The 18,153-nt window shown below is 38.0% G+C and overlaps 1 protein-coding gene across 11 annotated transcripts in view; it reads right to left on the reverse strand.

Annotated features, from left to right (window-relative positions):
* PEX5L (peroxisomal biogenesis factor 5 like) overlaps window positions 1-18,153 on the reverse strand; it is a 205,476-nt gene that overhangs the window by 139,219 nt on the left and 48,104 nt on the right. For 2 of the 11 annotated variants that reach the window (XM_036017727.1, XM_028504607.2), the window contains exons 1-2: window positions 8,287-9,388; window positions 6,531-6,602 (exon numbers count right to left, since the gene is read on the reverse strand). The exons of 3 other annotated variants lie outside the window; for them this stretch is intronic. In XM_036017727.1, coding sequence (XP_035873620.1) covers window positions 6,531-6,602; window positions 8,287-8,379 — 165 coding nt within the window. In that variant the 5' untranslated portion in view covers window positions 8,380-9,388. Of the gene's footprint in view, window positions 1-6,530; window positions 6,603-8,286; window positions 9,394-18,153 lie in introns of those variants that run through there. 6 more of the 11 variants (XM_036017731.1, XM_036017725.1, XM_036017728.1 and 3 more) reach the window with 5 other exon arrangements.

The following is an 18,153-nucleotide window of genomic DNA, read 5'->3' on the forward strand; positions in this document are numbered from 1 at the left end:
TTTCTCGCCTGCCTCTGCATAATTCTATACAGAGCGACCCTCTGCATTTCCTGGACTTCTACCTTCAGATCTCAGTCTGAAATTAAGATTTTAGGCCTTCCCTTTCTGTTTTTCCTAGAGTCAAATGATGCTTAGGGGAATCACTACACTAAACTGAAGTAGGGGAAATGTAAAGTCAGATACTGTGATTCTCCCCCCCCCCCCCACCGCCCGCCACCAAACGAAGTTGCTCAGAGTTATTTTTATACTACTTGACACAAATAGAGACTATTTGGAAATGAAACACAGGGTGATCATGTTTTATTCCACTAATTTTGCAGTTTAACCTACCGGAAAACGTTCCCCTTTCTCGTGCAATATTTATTGATGATAAATAGCTTCGCAGACAAGATGGCATTGATTGGGCTACGGCAGTGAATCTGTTTGCTCCAGCGTTGATTTCGGATAGACAGCACATTCGAATAGCTTCCATCTCTCTCGCCGCCAACACATAAGGCTAATTTTCACTGAATCATTTTTCATCCATCAATCTTTCCTGAGGAGAAGTCTAACGAGCCTATGTCTGCTGTGAGTGTAATCCGACAACCACAACTGCACAAGATGTTTCGTTCTTTCAGTGCCTGCTCAGAGCACACTGATTCAGAATCTCCAGGTTGTCTCTCTTATGCACCTTGAAAGTGGTTTCTGTTCTTGGCGACCAAGTACAGACTTCCAAGGAGGTATCCAGAGAAAGCGTATGTGTGATACCAGGAGACAGGTGTCAGATAACACTCACGCTTTCTATGTCTTCTCAGAGGTAAATGGCATCTGAATTATATTTAGATTAAGGCACCACATTGATATGGCAAAGACAGCACTGGCCAGATGGTGCTGAGTACAAGGAGGCAGTGAAACATATCACCCCGCCCCCATCCCTTTTACTACTCAGGAGGCTGAGGCTCTGGCCAGCTGCTTAGATGGGGGTATGATCACACTCTGTTAGCACCAGAAGGAAGCTGGTACCTGTTCCCATTCATCTATTTTCTTATTATTCCATTTTTATTTCTTGTTCATCTGTATTTTCTTCTTTAGGGGCTATTCCCATGAGGACGGCTGGGACAGAACTGCAACCCTACTCAAATGCTTACTTGCTGTTGGAAACAGGAGTGGATGGCTCTAGTTTGTCTCTTCTTTTTGTTCAGGGAAAGACCAGAGAAAGTCTAGTTTCCATTACTTTCTGCATAGGTTTCTCCTACACATTTCAAAGGACATGCTAAGAAAGGTTTTGGAGGAAGGAAAGTATATGTTGTCTCTCTCCATGGCGCTTCTCACGCCTGGCAGAGACCCTGTCTAAGGAAGCTGGGCAGGGAAGGGAAAATCAAGGAGATGTCAACAATAACCTTTAGGTGCGATTTTGCATACATTTGCTATCAAGGCCATTTCTCTCTTGGCAAAGCTATAGGGGCCAAGAGGGAACTAAACAGTTAAGCGTGTGTGTGTGGATAACAAAGGTTATCCCTGTGAGGGTTCCTAGATATTGTCCATTCTAATAATCCCTAGCAGATTGTTATTTTATATATTTAAGAACAATACGGCAAAAAAGCTTTTTAGGACACAGATGGGATGACCAGTAACGGGACCCCGGAGAGAAGCTCTGTGGAATGACGGAGGGTTGGACTGGATGTCCAGAGGGAGGCCTGGCTTTCTGTGCTCTCTCTGCACCTGACCAGGGACACTCAGGGCATCTCGCTTCACCTTTCTAGGTCTTCACATTCCTGTTTGCTAGACTGGGGTTGTGGGGGTGGTGTTAGGGACTGAGTGTGTACCCCTCCCTCAAATTCATATGTTAAAGCCCTGACGCCCAAATGCGGCTGTGATCCAAATGGATCAGGGTCTGTGAGGAGGTGATAAAGGTTAAATGAGGCCTGAAAGGTTGAAACACCAACCTTTAAGGAGACACCAGAGCTCTCTCTTTGTGCCGCATGAGAGATCAGCAAGAAGGAACCATCTATAATGAGCCAGGAAGAGGGCTCTCCCCAAACACCCTCGAGATGGGCACCGTCTTGACCTTGGACTTTCCAGCCTCCAGAACTGTGAGAAATAAATGTCTGTTATTTAAGCCACTATGTAGTAGTGGCAGGGGAAGCAGATGAATGCAGGAAGCAACGACTAGCTAATTAAAATGACAATGATGGACAGTTCACAGAGTACTGTTAGAAATTTTATATCAGAGAAACTCGAGGAGGTAGAAAGGGCAAAGTATTATTTTACAAATAAGGAAATGTACCTCACACAGTTTCAAGGTCACAAGGCTACCAAGCAGAATTCAGTCAGACTGGAGACCTGGGTCTTTAAAGGCACCTGCGGTTGTAAATGGTTGTGGTTTTCTTGTTTTCTGTGTTGTTATGTTGGATGCCTATGAGTTCCAGGTTTTAGATTTCTAGGCGACGAATGCCCAGTTACATAATGTCAAATTTATCACAAGTCATATATGTATTTTTTCTCTTTAGAGCTGCAACGATGATCACCTTTGACCCAGTGGTCCTCAAAGTGTGGTTCAGCAGTGGGAGCTGAGGACTTAGAAATGCAAAATCTCGGCCCCCTCCGCAGACCTATAGAACTAGCAACACTGGGGGTGGGCCCCCGCACTCGGTTCTACTGAGCTGTCCAGGGGATTCTGAGGCCACTAATATTCGAGAATCCCTGCTCTCATCTGTGTTCACTTACCTGTTCCCCTCATAACTGGCTGGCATTCGACATACAGCACTAAAAGATATGCAGCTGCAACTCTGAGTTCTATAACTAACTAGATCCATAACACACGGTTACACCCAGTTTTAAAATGCTTGAACCTGTAAGTATATCCTTCATGTAATCATGATATTCTGTAATTTGTGTTGGCCTTTGTTACCTCTTTTGTCTACTTGGAAATTGAAAACATTTTAGAAAAAAAAGCTACTTAAGTCCAGCATATGATAAACCTTGAATTAAGATGATACTAATTAAAAATAGTAATTTAAAATATAACAAATTTATTATTTATTCAAAATGGTTAATGTTTTTAACTCTTTACTCAAGGTACTTGGCTGTCTCCATCTGCACTCCCACCCCTGAAATCTCAGTAACTTCATAGGAGATTCCCATGTAATTGAAACCTCTTCCTCAGCAAGATCTATCCCCTCTAATCGGGAGAAAATATTTGAATAAATAATATATATTTATTTATATTATATCCAAAATATATATTTAATTTTTCTTTTAATATTTGTTCTAGAAAACCAAACATAAAATTCATAAATTATATATTATATTTGATATATAGTAACCATATCTGTATATGTAATTATAATAAAAGTATATATATATTTTATGTCAAATGTATGGATTTTAGAGGCAGTATGACTTTAATCTAATATGTTTCCTTTGATTACCTTCCTAGGATTGGAGTTTAAAAACTCTAGGGATTTCTGGCAGAAAATATGGATGCTAATGCCAATGTGACACATTTCTATTTGAATGACTATACATATGTGTGTATGACAACATATTATATGATACTTATTAGTTTAGGACATCAACAATAATCTAAGGATTTTCTGTATTGTTTTATATGCATCCCAAATAAATTTATGCCAATAAAATTTCACAAAGAGAGAAGTACAATATTACCATTTAACAATAAAACTGTTGACTTTTACAAAATTTTCTTATGTAGTAGTAACACAGAAATGACCTTTTATCCCCTTAATGTTCAGGGGAAGCCAGGGAGAACAAAATGCATATACTCTTTGCTGCTTCTGTTATTAATTTGCCTATGTAAGCAAAATTGTGGGCTTTCTGTGGAGGTACAAGGCCTGCAAATCACATGACTAATAAAATGGCATATAGTGTGCCAGGCATTTGTAGCGCTACAGCCTCTGAATGACAGATTTGATGAGATTAGTAGACTTCTGCCCTTCACAGCCTCCAAGCATTTTATCTATCATCTTTAGATTTTCTTTTGGCACCATTTATTGAAAAAACTATTTGCTATTATATGAAGATTGACTAACACATTTCTTTTTTTTATATTTCTACTTCTTTTTTTTAAATTTTAATCATTGTTCAAGTACAGTTTTCTAACACATTTCTACCATGTTTCTGAAAGGTACAGGAATAATGTATTGAACATAAAGATTCTTCCCCAAATAGTGAGTGTATATATAACAAAGAATATATAATATTTAATACAAAATCTATAATATATAATCTATTTATATATAAATAATATATAATATTTATCAGATGAAGCAAAATTACACATGTATTTTACACACATTTTAAACACAGATCTTTTAAATTCAGGAAGAACTGTTTGTAGTATTATGAAGACTAATTAAAGCGCTTTCCCACATATTTTACTTGCAGGTATCAACATTGTCATCATTGTTCCGATCTAGAATTTACTCACAATATCAACACTAAATAACCTCTTTGAATAGAAAGAACTACCCTTATAACCAGCAGCTAATCCCAATGCCAAGTCATATTCATAATTACTCATCTTTTCAAACACGTTTGACATGAATGATTCAGCATATCTGGGTCACTGCCAGTTGGTACCAACTGGCACAATGGCACTGGAGGAAACCTGATAACTACAGAGGCAAACAGTGACTGGCAAACAAAACTCTCCCTTATTGGATCCAGGTATAGAAAGGGTTATTTTCTGAAGGAGCAGTAAAGTAGTTTGTCCCTCCCTCCCTCCCTTCCTTACCCCCACCCTCTGCCCCGGCTCTCTCTCTGTCTCCTTCTCTCTCATTTTTGAAAAGATTCTTTAGCAGTTAATAAAATGTGTTTAGGCACAGCAACATAACTCTTATGAAACATACCATGAGACCATGACCATGAGATAAAAAGAATCATGACTTCCTTGGGCTTTCCACTCTGAGATCTCAGTGTGTAATTTTATAGTTTTCATAATCCCCAAATTCAGTTAAAACAGAAAGAAGCTTTAGGGGAAAAAAAGAAAGAAAAGAAAAGCAGCTTTGGGGTAGGATGAAGCTAAAGAAGTGCAAAAATGAGTAAGTATTTACATTCTACATGATTAAGAAACAAATTAAATAACTTTTTAAAAATAGAGAATATAGAGACATGTGTATTCTCATAATACACTGAATTGCATTTTACTAGTTCATTCACCAGGTGGATCCAGCCCTTTGATCTAAGTGCCAGTCGAGAGGCAGGATCTGTGGGACGTGGAGATCTAATGCCCTGACTAATAATCCTGGCACAGTTAAAACAAGACTACCAGCCCAGTGGAGCCCTCGGGCTCCAGCCCCACTTACCTTATTAACTAAACTGACAATTTGGCACTAAATGGAAATACAGGAGCAAATACTCTCCACCCCTCTGTTTTACTTAGGAGCTGGAGAGTGAAGATAAGACAATAAAAACACGGAGGTAGTTTGGGGGAACCCATAAAATCGACATATCCTGCACCTCCCATGGGGATGCTTTGTTTGGCCAGTTCTCCCAGAAGATCACTTTAGTTACCTTGGTTATTCCAGGTCTAACAAACAAGTCTCTAGGTCAACGGTTTCTGGCTGCTATTTTCTGATGGTCATTTTCTTCTTCTTTTTTTTTTTCTTCTCAGAAATATACACAATTGCTCCTTTAATGCAATCACCGTATACAAAACAAACTGCACAGTTAGGAAATTGTCCAAATTCAACTTGCCTTTCTGTAGCTTGCTTTTTTCCTAAACTCTTCATCTGCTCAGATCTCTTTGAAGTATTTATCTCCACCCGAGTTCACATCACCCTCAGAGTCAATGCCACTTATATATAAAGTGAATGTGCAGTTAGCCTGTCTCCCGATAATTAACGAAGATGTTAAGGGCTAATGCCAATTTAGTGGTGTGAGCTGGATGCCTTCCATTACCTGGTGTGTCATTGTTTATGGTCTATTAAGCAGTTTTCATTTCACCTTATGGGCCCATATAAAACCCAAGCTGGATGTTTCTCAAATTATAGGCAGTATTGCAGAATATTAAAAGCTTCTTTTTTTTTTTTAAATCACCTCTACATTTACTGAAGCCTAGCTGAGAAACTAAATTGGGCCATTTATATATATATAAATAAATAAATATAAAACTTCTCAGTTTTCAAAAGTCTTTTATACCCCCTCCCTAAATCATATTCATTGTTTTATACCAATGGTAGCATTTCTCATTTTTAAAATAATGTATTTTCTGGTTTTTGTTTTAATCTGTTTTTCTAACCAAATATTATGGTTGTTTTGTTTTGATTCATTTTTCAAGTGGGGCTTTTAATTTTCCAAAAGTTCTCTTGTCTGCTTTATTTTTTATCATTCTTACATACAGAACATACATGCTGACATGCAAAAGTCAGTGGATCAGAGGCATCACAGGGGGAGCCGAGTTGCTTTCAAACTCCACCGTCACGCAGGCCTCCGTGGGCCTCCGTGAGGGCAGGGCCGAATGCTCAGAGGGCCCCAGGCGTCCGAAATCTACAGTGCAACAGGAGAAACGTATGGAAACATCCACTTACCTGCTTTTGATCAACAATTATTTCGAGGTCTTCGTCACTGCTTAGTTTTCCATATCCTTTTTCTTTACTTTTCTTGTGAAAGAATAATTTTAAATGATCATTTAGTTTCTTTCCATTAATTACTTAATTCCCACTTAATACTTATAAAAGATAAAATTTACTTAGCCTTGTTCCTCAGTCATAACACCTCATTCTCTATGTTAGTCTTTCATGGACGACAGCAGGTGCTTTTATCCTTAAGTTGTTTGTTTACAATTATTCGTTATTTTCTGCTTAATCTCTGCCATATGCCTTTCATCTTCTCTGAATATTGGTGTGCTTCTTTTTCAAATTCTTAGTACTTTAATATAAGTAATTTCTTCAAGAGTCTCAATATAGCCCTGGCCAGGTAGCTCAGCGGTTAGAGCATCATTGTACCCACACGCCAAAGTTGTGGGCTCATCCCCTGGTCAGGGCACAGGGCGCATAGGAGATCTGACCAATAAATGCATAAATAAGTTTAACAACAATCAATGTTTCTATTATCTCTCTCTTTCTTGCCCCCTTCTCTGTCTCTAAAAATCAATACAAATAAAAAAAGATACCCAGTACATTTTGCTTAAAGATTGAAATTGCATTCAGTAATACTAAATTGAAGATTTCAACTATTAAATGTTGTATTTTAATTCCTTATATATTTTTAAGAATAAGACCAGTATTATGCAACTCAGATAACAAATCTTTAGATTTTATACATTTGCTTATAAATCAGATAAAAACTAACATTGTAAAAACAACTCAGAAATAATTTTAAAAAGATAAATCATTTTCAAAATTAGATAGTTTGAGAAGTTAAAAGAGTACAGACCATCTTTAAAAATGAGTTTATTGGCATTTTGTCGTTCCCTCCACCCCCCCATGACCACTCTCCAGCTACCTATTTCATTGAAAAACTTCTAACATTAGAAAAGGACATAGATCATGACAACCATTTTACTATTGTGCTTACAGGAGAAAGTTCATTTATCTGAATCTTTTTTTCCCTTTCTCCTACTGCACTGGCTGATGGGAATGCCAGAAATGTCATGTTTCTTCATAATTTCAGAAATCAAAGTACCTCTTTAGAGGACCAGTAACAAAAAGAAAAGAAAAAAATCACCATATGGTTAGCTTCAGTTCAAGCTTATTATTTTTTAAAAAACAATCCTTTCTTTAGGTATTAGCTACATTAGCAAGAATTAAGGGATTTAAAAATGTTTCTTGTGTTTGCACCTACTGTGCCACATTAGACTCCCCATCTCACTGAAACAACAAACTACAACCTTCAGGGATCATGACACGAATCTGTTTACATTGTGGGACATGATTCTTGTCTGTTTTTTCCCCATAACATTTCAAAACCAGCTTTCCACATTTCCTCCCCAATAAACATACCTACTATTTTGTTGGGGGGGGGGGGTTGGCAATAAAGAGGTTTCTGAATCTTCAAGTATTGGGATGCATAAATAAAATCTCATTCATATATTAATGAATTTTGCCACTTAGAACAGAACAGATGGCCACAGTATTCTCTCTGTTGTTATTCTTGTCCTCATTTGAGGTTCCATTTCAGGATTAATGGAAAACAAAAAGAACAAGCTGGTTTCAGTCAAACTGACTTCCTATCACTTTGCTTTTGTATCCTTTTAGTCCACTGGTTGCCATAGGACATTGTCCACAGAATCTCTAATGCAAAACATTTAGAAATGCCTTTCCAAATATTGATCTGTATACGTACCAAGTAGCTCATTTGCATGACACGATTTCTGGACAAAAGGACATTAAGTAGAGATGGAGTGTGGGTCCTTCCATCCATTTCACTGTCAGACATCCCAGAATTCTTTGTACCAGTGGCAGTGGCTTCATTGCCAGAACTTGCTGACCGAAGAACCACAGCTCTTGCCCAGCAATAGTATTTATAATGTATGACAATAACTGAAGTATCCCTGAATCATTATCTTGGCTTTGTAAACATTGTGAAAATTTAGTCTGTGCAAAAAAGTCATTGAAACAAAAATTTCTTCTTTTCTAATTTTTATCCTAGCACTTCTGTTTCCTGACTGCTGTTCTAGTTCAGTACTTTTTTTTAAACCACCTATTATTCATTATATACATTTGTATATTTTATCCCACACATATGGACTACTCAGCTACTCAGTACTTTGTCATAAAAGCTCTCAATTTTTCCTTTTTAATGATCCACCCCAAACTTCCTTGTGATTAGCAGATCACTGCTGACTGATGTAAAAATGTCAGCATTCACAGAACATGTAAGTCAAGGTTGCAATTTCTGCCAATATAAAATTCCAACTTTCCAATTTAATTCCAACTCCTTATCTGATATAGCAGTAAACTTTTCTGGGGAGAGGCTAGGACAGGGAAGGAGATTACAGCCCCGACTACTGTAAGTAGAAGTTGGTATTTTCCAAAAGTGGGAGGATGAATTTAGATTCTGCACTTAAACCCCTAGTCTCCAAACAGCACACAAGTATACAGTCAGAATCTTTACAGTTTTACTCTAGAGTTAAGCAATATTTTCTAGTTCACCCCATAACCCCAGGGGGATTAAGCCTTTTCTAAACCGTAATGGTTATTCGCTCACTTACTGCTCATTTCTAGTGCGAGCATAATCCTCTTTCGAGCACTCAGCTCCCACTTTGACTGCTTAGATCAGCCAGCTCAAGCAGGGATCTTCAGCTCTCCTCCCTCCTCCCAGCTGGGGATCCCTGTCTTCTATCTATGCACTTTTGTCAAGCACAAAAAGCAAATCCAGAGCTTCTGCGTGGTCTTTCACATTAGCCAAAGGACTGAACTAGAAGGAGAAAGAAAGCTCAACTCTCCCCTGTCCAGGCGTGAGGAGGCAGGGCTTCTGTGGGAGGAGAAGCCAGAGGGTAATCACTTCCTGTGCTCCTCCCACCTCTCCTGGGGGACGCTGGAGCTGAGGATTTCAACTGAGGCAGGAAGGGCAGGCCCCTTTCCACCTCAGCCTCAGAATGCTGTCTGCTTGGAGCCCATCTGGGCACTGCTTACCTAAGTGCAGTTGCTGAGGGAGCATCAGTGCAGTGGAGCTAAAATGGAGAAGACTTTGAGGTGGGGAAAGTGAGGAAAAAGACAAAGGAAATAGTCATCATTTGCCGACAAGGCCTCATTCCCTGTGAGCAGATTTCAGCTGATGATGGGTGTCCCATCTCTAAAACCCTAAACATACTACTTCCCACCTTCCCCACGCCATTCCCAATCCTTTCTGAGTAACTGGAAAGAGGAGTGTCCAGTCCTTTCTTAGTGCTAATAACTTTTTTAATACCACTGAATCAGATCTGTTTCCTTAAGAGCATTGAGCCTAACTGCTAATCTTTCCTCTCTGCAGGCATTCCACCACCTCTCCTTAACCCTATTTACCTCACGCTTCCCACCCCTCACTCTCTCCTCCTCAAAAGTAGCACACAAGCCCTGGCTGGCATAGCTCAGTGGATTGAGCGCGGGCTGCGAACCAAAGTGTCGCAGGTTCGATTCCCAGTCAGGGTACCTGGGTTGTAGGCCATAACCCCCAGCAATCGCACATTGATGTTTATCTCTCTCTCTTTCTCCCTCCCTTCTCTCTCTAAAAATAAATAAATAAAATCTCAAAAAAAGAGTAGCACACAAAGGTATGTTTATTCACTGGAATCAAATAAACCATAAAACTTGGAAATCATACAGGGAAAATGTATGGTTGCAGATACAGAATGTATTATAGAAGAAAATTTTGCAAGTAACAGCAAAAAAACAACACAGTCTGATAGGATAGAGACCTGAAAAATGAAGCACTCTAATGTTCAATTTTAGAATAAGATTTTACTAGAAAATAACAAGATTAATTAAAAGGTACTACTTGTGTCTGGGTTGAATTAAAGGGATTCTTCACACTCATTAGTTATGGAATATATAAAGGATAGTTTGAAAGGAAAAAAGGAACATGTGATTAGTTAACTGTACAAACTAGCCTCAGATGCAATTCTTGCTGAACTACAGATGTCAAAATAAATGTAAAGGTTAAAGGTAATATGTTAATGTTTAGAATTTTTTTTACTATCATTTAATACTGCAATGAATGATAAGTAATAGACCTAAATTTATTAAAGCCAATGTTGCATGGAGACTATACAGACAAAAGTATAGGGACCTTCATATTCTCTTCTTCATGGCGGTCAGAATGTACTCATTTCTTATCTTCTAATTATGCTTATCTTCAATCCCTTCTGAAGGCTGCAAAATTGTTTAGTTTCCGCTGTCCTAAAAGATGACTTCCTCATATCTGCTTTCTCCTGAAGCAGCAATTTTCAACATTTTTCATCTCATAGCACACATAAACTAATTACTAAAATTCTGAGGCACACCGAAAATGTATATTTTGCCAATCTGACCAAAAAATAGGTATAATTTTGATTCATTCACATTAGATGACTATTGTGTTAGCTATTGTCATTTTTTAAATTTGGCAGTCTAAGGGAAAAGAGGTGAGTGCCCATGAATAAATAGTCAGATATTGCACATTTTAAAAATTCTTGCAGGGGGAGGGGGATAAGGAGGGAAAGAAGGGGAAGGGTCTAGTCAAGGAACAAGTATAAATGACCCATGGACATGGACAACAGGGTGGGGATTGACTGGTGGGGGTTCAGTGGGCAGGGAAGAACAGTGGGGGAAAATTGGGAAAACTGTAATAGAACAACAATAAGAAAAAGAAAAAATACCAGTGGAAAAAATTTAAAATACAAATTCTATGGCACACCAGTATGCCTCTTGAGGCATACCTGTTGAAAATTGCTACCCCAAAGGCATTCATTTAATCTCTCTTAACTCTTCAATGTCAAGCTTGAAAGAGTGATCCATTCTTACTAGCAATAGTTCCTTCCTTTCTCTTCACTTCTAAACCAATCACAATCAGGTTGCAACTGACTGTAATTGCATTCTTGACAATCACCAATGGACTCCTAATTATCAGATTCTCTAGCAGTTTCTTTTTAGAGCTAATTGTATGTTAGCCCCAAATGTAATTTGTGATTAACTACAGATGTCAAAATAAATGCAAATATTATTTCCTTCAGTGGTCAAGTTTGTATGAAGTATTTTTAAAAATGTCTTTGTTGTTATTTACACAATTACAGCTATTAAATGGTGTCTCAACCAACTGAATAGAGTATCAGAGAGGACAAATTGGGAAAGGAGATGATTTTCTGAGAAGATACTTCCTGAGTTTGTGGTATCTTTGGAAAGTTCATCTTTGTGGAAATATCCAGTCAGCCCTTTGGACATACAGACCTATATCTTAGATGAGAAGAGAGATAAGGCAGGGCAAATGGATTGCTGAGGATAATCAAAACTGGAGGCATGGATGGGCTCATTCAGATGAGGACTAAGACCAGAGTCCTGGAGAATGTTGTATTTAAAGAATGGGCCTAAGGAAAGAGCCCAGTGAAGGAGGCTGAGCGGAAGAGTTCATGATAGAGAGAGATCTGATCAAAACACTGGGGAGGGGTTGTAGAAGGAGGTTGCCTGAGGCAATGGCAAACAGTCTAGGATGGGATTGGCTGAGAAGCTGAATGCCTCCAGAGTACATGGAATTGTGGGCCAGAATATTTAATATAAAAAGAGGACAGAGACTGGCTCTTGGGTTGTCTTCCTTGAGGATGTCTGGATGATTGTGTTGCAGCTGCCTGTGTTTCCCAAAGGACAGTATTTTGGATGGGAGAAGAAACTCTGGGCATAGCTTAGGATCAGGCTGGCCTGGCAGAGGGTGCCAGGGGGTGCCAGAGTTATTCTTCTTTGGGTGTTCTAGAAGGGATGAACTCTGAGGCAAAGCCTGCCAGTCTTCCAAAAATAATTAAAAACTAACAGGGGGAATGATAGGTGAATTCAGGTGTTAAAGATTTATTGATAGGACTAAGGGATTAAAACTATGAGTGACTAATGTATGTGGAAAGCTGTTATTCCAAAATTGTGTTGCTTTTGAATAAAGACTCGTTTCCTTTATCACCAAACCTTTGCCTCCAGAATTTTGCCTAGAGGATGGTGTCGAGCAGCAGGGCCCCACTTGCAATTTGGTAAGAGTCCATAGATGTAGGAGACCCAGGAGAATGCAGTCAAAGGAACAAAAGAGTTCTGGATAGTGTCAAGTGCTGATGAAAGGTCAAGGATGTGAACAGCAAACTTACATTGTATTGGGCATTGTGGAAGTGATCAAGGATGAGGAATAGAAGAATTCATGAAGATGGAACCAGGGTTAGAGTAAATGAGTGAATACAGTGGCAGTAAGGGAGTGGGAGAGGAGTTAGTTTCCCTTAGGGAAGCTTGAATAAAAAGGGAAGGAGGGAAACATTGTTAAGATGGTGGAGCTCATGCTAAGTGTTCTAACCACAGTTTAAAAAAAAAAAAGGAAAAAGAAGAAGAAAGATTGCTAGTGAAAAGACAAAAGATGCAGGGAAAGAATGATGTGAAAGTTACTATAGTTGCTCCCCAACCCTCGTGTGTAAAGTTATTGAGTGTGTGTATAGTTCAAGAAGAAACTGATAAAAAAAAAAAGTGAAAATGCGGATATCAGAGGGTAAGGGGAGATAATTCATGAAGCAAGAGTGTAAGGACAAAGCCCTTTTAGAGAAAAACTGCATGTTTCTCTTTCAAAGCACACAATTATGTTATATATATATATTTTTGTCTTATATATATAAAACACAAAAATATATTTTTGTGATATATATAATATATGGAAGGATATGTATGAAATATTAAAAGTCCATTTTCTCTGTGAGATGAAATTATTTATGTTTTATGCATTCTCTTTATACTTGGGGTACTTTTTGAAATAAGAATACATTTCTTTTATAATAAAAAAGTAAACAAAATGTGATTGCTGGAGAGATCCATAAACTTGCTGTGGAAAAGGCATTTAAAGTCTATTTTGCTGAAAAATGACTAGGTCAGGGTTTTACCTTTTATTATGTTTCTGGAGGAATAAAAGCTTTTTTTTTTTAAATGTAGAGATTCATGCTACAGTTATTGCTTATGTCCCTTGTGGCAAGTTGTTAGGATGGTGGAGTGAATGTTTTGTTTATTGTATTTAATATGCCCCTTTCCTCTCCACTCTCCCTCATGATATTCAGTTTCTCAGTTCTCTGACATCATTTTGGTCCCACGTCCCCCCCTCCCCTTTTACTAAAATATGCACAGTATCAGCTCAGGCACAAACATCACTGCTGTAGGAGTCAGAGAAATAGTGAAAAGGGAAAACAGGAAATAAGGGAGAAAGAGAAATTTCTCCCAAAAGGCCTGGAATAAAAGCTTGAGTTTCCCCTGCTTAGGACATAAGCCCGGACTGACTTTTCACATAGAAAATAATCACCTTATTAATTAAAAAGACAAATTTCAGATCTTCTATTTTTCTTACATTGGAGGAAATCAACTTTCTATGGGGAAAATGCCATCGTTACAGAGAATCATTTACAGAGGGGCTTGTTAAATCTGGCATTTTTCAAGAACATTGTTTTTTTCTTTTTAAAAGACATTCACAGTTGGGATTTTCCCTCCCACAGTGACCATGTTATAGTAAAACAAAATAGCCACAGGGCACTATTTTTCAGTTTTGGGCCAGGCGTGAGCAAGCATAACATATGGCAATCAAAGTCAGTTCTAAAGGTATATTGCTGGGTGAAAAAAGAAATATAAGGACAACAAATATGGTGATGCATTTTAAGCTATGTTTTAAATCAGACACATCTATTCATTCATTTAGTAACTTTTATTTTAAGGCTAAATCTAATTGAGAAAATAGATATTCCAAGTACTTAGTACTGGATAATAAAATGGCAGTGATGTACACAATTCTCCCTGCAGTCTCACAGTCCCTCCTCAATGCTGGTGTCCCTGTCTTAGGGTGGCTCTTGATCTGCAGGAGAACAACCTGAAGGGATGAGAAAGGCCATTAAAAATATTCCCTATTTTTTAAGTTTTCCAAAGATGAGAATTCCTCAACATAAACACCCATTAAAATTATTCAATTTCATGTTGTTGTGCAATGGCATTTTCTTAAGTATACAAATGTATTGTTAAGTATGTACCTTATATATCTTTTCCAATATTTTATCATGAAAAGTTTCAGACATACAACAAAGTTAAACAAATTTTATAGTAAGAACCTGTACACTTATTACCTAGATTCTACCACTAATACATTTTATTATTCTTGCTTTTTTGCACATCCATCCATCTGCTTTGATATATTTTTGAAGTATAAGACACACCATCACATTTCTATGCATTCTTTCTTAGGAGATTTATTTTGTTTAATTTACTTTTAAAACTCAGACAAGCAAAACCATTGGTTCAGTAAGCTTCCGAAATAAGAGCACCACAAGTTCAGGGTTTGTCCCCTACAGCTTTCTTGTGACAGGCAAATCAGTGAACCACATTTCCAGCGCTGAGTGCTAGTGCTAGGTTCTACCACCAGGGTTAGGGAACGGGAGTTCTGATCAAAGGGCTGGGATTTTTATGGTTCTCAGTTAAAAGTAAGTGATCAAACAACTCAACTTTTTGAGACAAATGCATGGTGTGATTAGTTCCAGTTGATATTAATCCCTGTGTTCTCATTTCATATCTTTTGATCATCAATGTTTTCTCTAAACAACCTCACTTTAACCCGGGCCATATAATAATTATTCACCTCTGGTACAGGTAATAATAGTGCCAAGTTTCAGGACAGGGTACGGATGGCTAAGGGCTTCTTGGCGGGAAAGGGGTTACGTGTGCTTTAAGGAACAGTACTTGGGTGGTGTTTTGAGATTAAGTAGGCAGAAGACAAAAACAACTTGAACTTTCAGTTATGTCAGATTCAGCAATGTTCCACATTATTTTGAGGACAATAAGTAAACTCTTCTTAACCTTACCTCACCCCCCTAAACCAAACAAAACCATATTCAAAGAAAAAGCAAACAAAAAAAATAATACCCTTCTTAACAGGAAGATTGAGTCCAATTCTTTCATCTGGAAGGTTCTTGTCTCTACAAATATAATTTTCTCATCTCCTCTAGGCCTGGCTCTTGGAGCTGTAAGTGCAGTGGTATAGCATGCAATGACTAATATATAAACTTTTTTCAGCATGCCGAAGACAATAATGATTGAAAAGTGATGTATTTTAACCTACTAGATTTCTTGCTGTTATGTGGCCTTGGTGCTATTTCCAGGCAAAGTGAAACTAACAAGAACTCCCACATGGCAGTTTTACCTGTGGTCATTCAAACAGCAGGACAGGGGCAGTTGTTGATGTAAGATAGGTAAGGAGCCTGAGGGAACTGACATCATTTCCAATCCCCAAATAGCAAATGAAGGCTGCTATCATACAAAAAAGTCTTTATCTCCCCCAAAACTAATCAAAGGGTAAATGATGTATTCTATATCTTTGAAGGTGGAGGAAAAAGAAGGAATAATCTGCAAGTATTTAAAACTAAAACTATTACTTGGCGTTCTGCTTCTGATCTCTGTTGATGAGATTTCTTATTTTTATTAGTGTTGGCCCTACAAAATGGGGGATGCACCTGAGTTATCCCCGATCTCAAACACAGGTGTGATTGTCTCTGGCCTCTCCAGTGGCCCCCTTTTCCCCTCACCAGCAGTTGGTCTATCTGGCATCACACACTTGCTGCTGATTTCCTTTATAACAATTGAACTGAACATGATGATTTTATGCTATTGTGAAAAAAACAGCAATCTTTGTACTTTAATAAATAGGAAAGGAGGAAAAAACTAGCTGCTTCTATATGCATTCTGTTTCCCAGCATTCTATAAGCCTCTATTTTCCATTTTCATACTTTTTCTACCCTCACACATTGCTTTGACACTTTGACATGTGCTTGAGAAAAATTTGTCTATGAAATTTTGTTTCTGACAAGAGTAAACCCAAAGTTTGTATTTTGGTCATAAAATCCATGCAAAGGTTAAAGTTGTTTACCATTAAGCTACATCTGTGTGACCGATTGACTTATAACCAGTTTTTTTTTTTTATTATGGCTTAAATCACTTTAGAGGATTCTTTTTTCAGATGGATCTATACACAGCCATGACAGCTTAAAATAAATCTTTCCTGTTCTCAGAGTGACACTCTTCCTGCAGGTACAGCTCATTGCTCTCAGTCCTGGACTCCCCCATGGCCTTCATCACCTCAGGAATCCTAATTCCCATCATTGCTTCATCAGTCTCCCTATGTCTTCTTTTGTTCATCCCCTTTCTACAATGACTTATAAATTCACCAACGACAACATTACAGATAAGACATGGCACTCCCTAGAGGGTGGGCAGGTCTAGGGTTCCTATCCATCTTCTTCATGGGTAAGGGCTTCTGGGCAAGTACTTGTTGAGGGAGCTTTCTGAGCTGCAGGATTTATAGGAGCAAGAACGGTCTGGGCCACAGACAGATCATTTATCTGCTGGATATGTGACAATCAATGACAGGATTAAAACAGCAGAGTCCAGAGGACACGCAGCCAATCCCATACACTACTTTATGATAGACATCAGTGAACACCTTGCTTGATATAGAGAGTATTACTGCTAATGAGGGGGAAAATATAGTGAAAGGCAAAGTTTAAATAATTCTATTTATGTAAAGTGTTGTCACCAACTACCCAAACTCAAATAGTCTGTGAATCCTTGGCTAAAGTAGAAAGAGGTTTGACATCTAGAAATTGTGTATTTGAGTCATGACGACAAGATTTTCTAATTTGAGAAGATGCAAAGTAGAGCGTGTGACAATGTTGGACTTTCAAGTATTTGATGAATTTGTTCAGGCAAAATTATATTAGTTTAGAACAGTGGTTGCTTCATGTTGTTATGTGGTCACACTTTTAGCACTAGGGATCCTAGATTCAGTCAATATGGTTATGTGTTACTATCTCAAAATTTGTAATAGGTAGTGGATTACCTCTGACATTTTCAGCAAATATGAAATCTGTTACTGGAAAAAATAAGCACAAATGCATTCAAATACACATGGCATTTTTGGCACTTTGTTGGTTTTTATAGAAAATTCTGTATGATTTCCCATGTTTTTTGGACTATAAGATGCACTCCCCCCACCCAATTTGGGAGAAATAATGGTTGTTAATGCTGCTGTTGACTTCTGTTTACATTTACATTGGTGAAATATTATGGTATTTATGTTATTAAATATTTTACCACATTTTTTGCTTCAATTTTTTTTCCTATTTTCCTCCTCTAAAACTTAGGTGCATCTTATGGTCCAAAAATATGGTAATCAACTGGTAAAGAAATGGTCTTTAAAAATAAATAATTATACAACCTCCCTTATTTAGTCATGCATAAATAAGGTGATAATGAAACACATTTTGCCATATTTTGGGGCTACTTTACTACTCTATCATGAGCTTCTTGAGGTCAGGGTCTGTGCTAGTCACTCATTCCCTAAGTGTATTTGATTACCTACTATGAATGTGCTGAATTCTGGGGCATGCTAGGCAGGCTCTCATGAGCTTGGTGCCTAACTGGGGAAGGGAGGTAATCAAACAAGCAACTGTAAAAATGTGAAGAGCCTATGACAGAGGAGTCTGGGGATGTGAAGGAG

This window comes from Phyllostomus discolor, chromosome 2, assembly GCF_004126475.2.
Source record: "Phyllostomus discolor isolate MPI-MPIP mPhyDis1 chromosome 2, mPhyDis1.pri.v3, whole genome shotgun sequence".
Taxonomy (NCBI): domain Eukaryota; kingdom Metazoa; phylum Chordata; class Mammalia; order Chiroptera; family Phyllostomidae; genus Phyllostomus; species Phyllostomus discolor.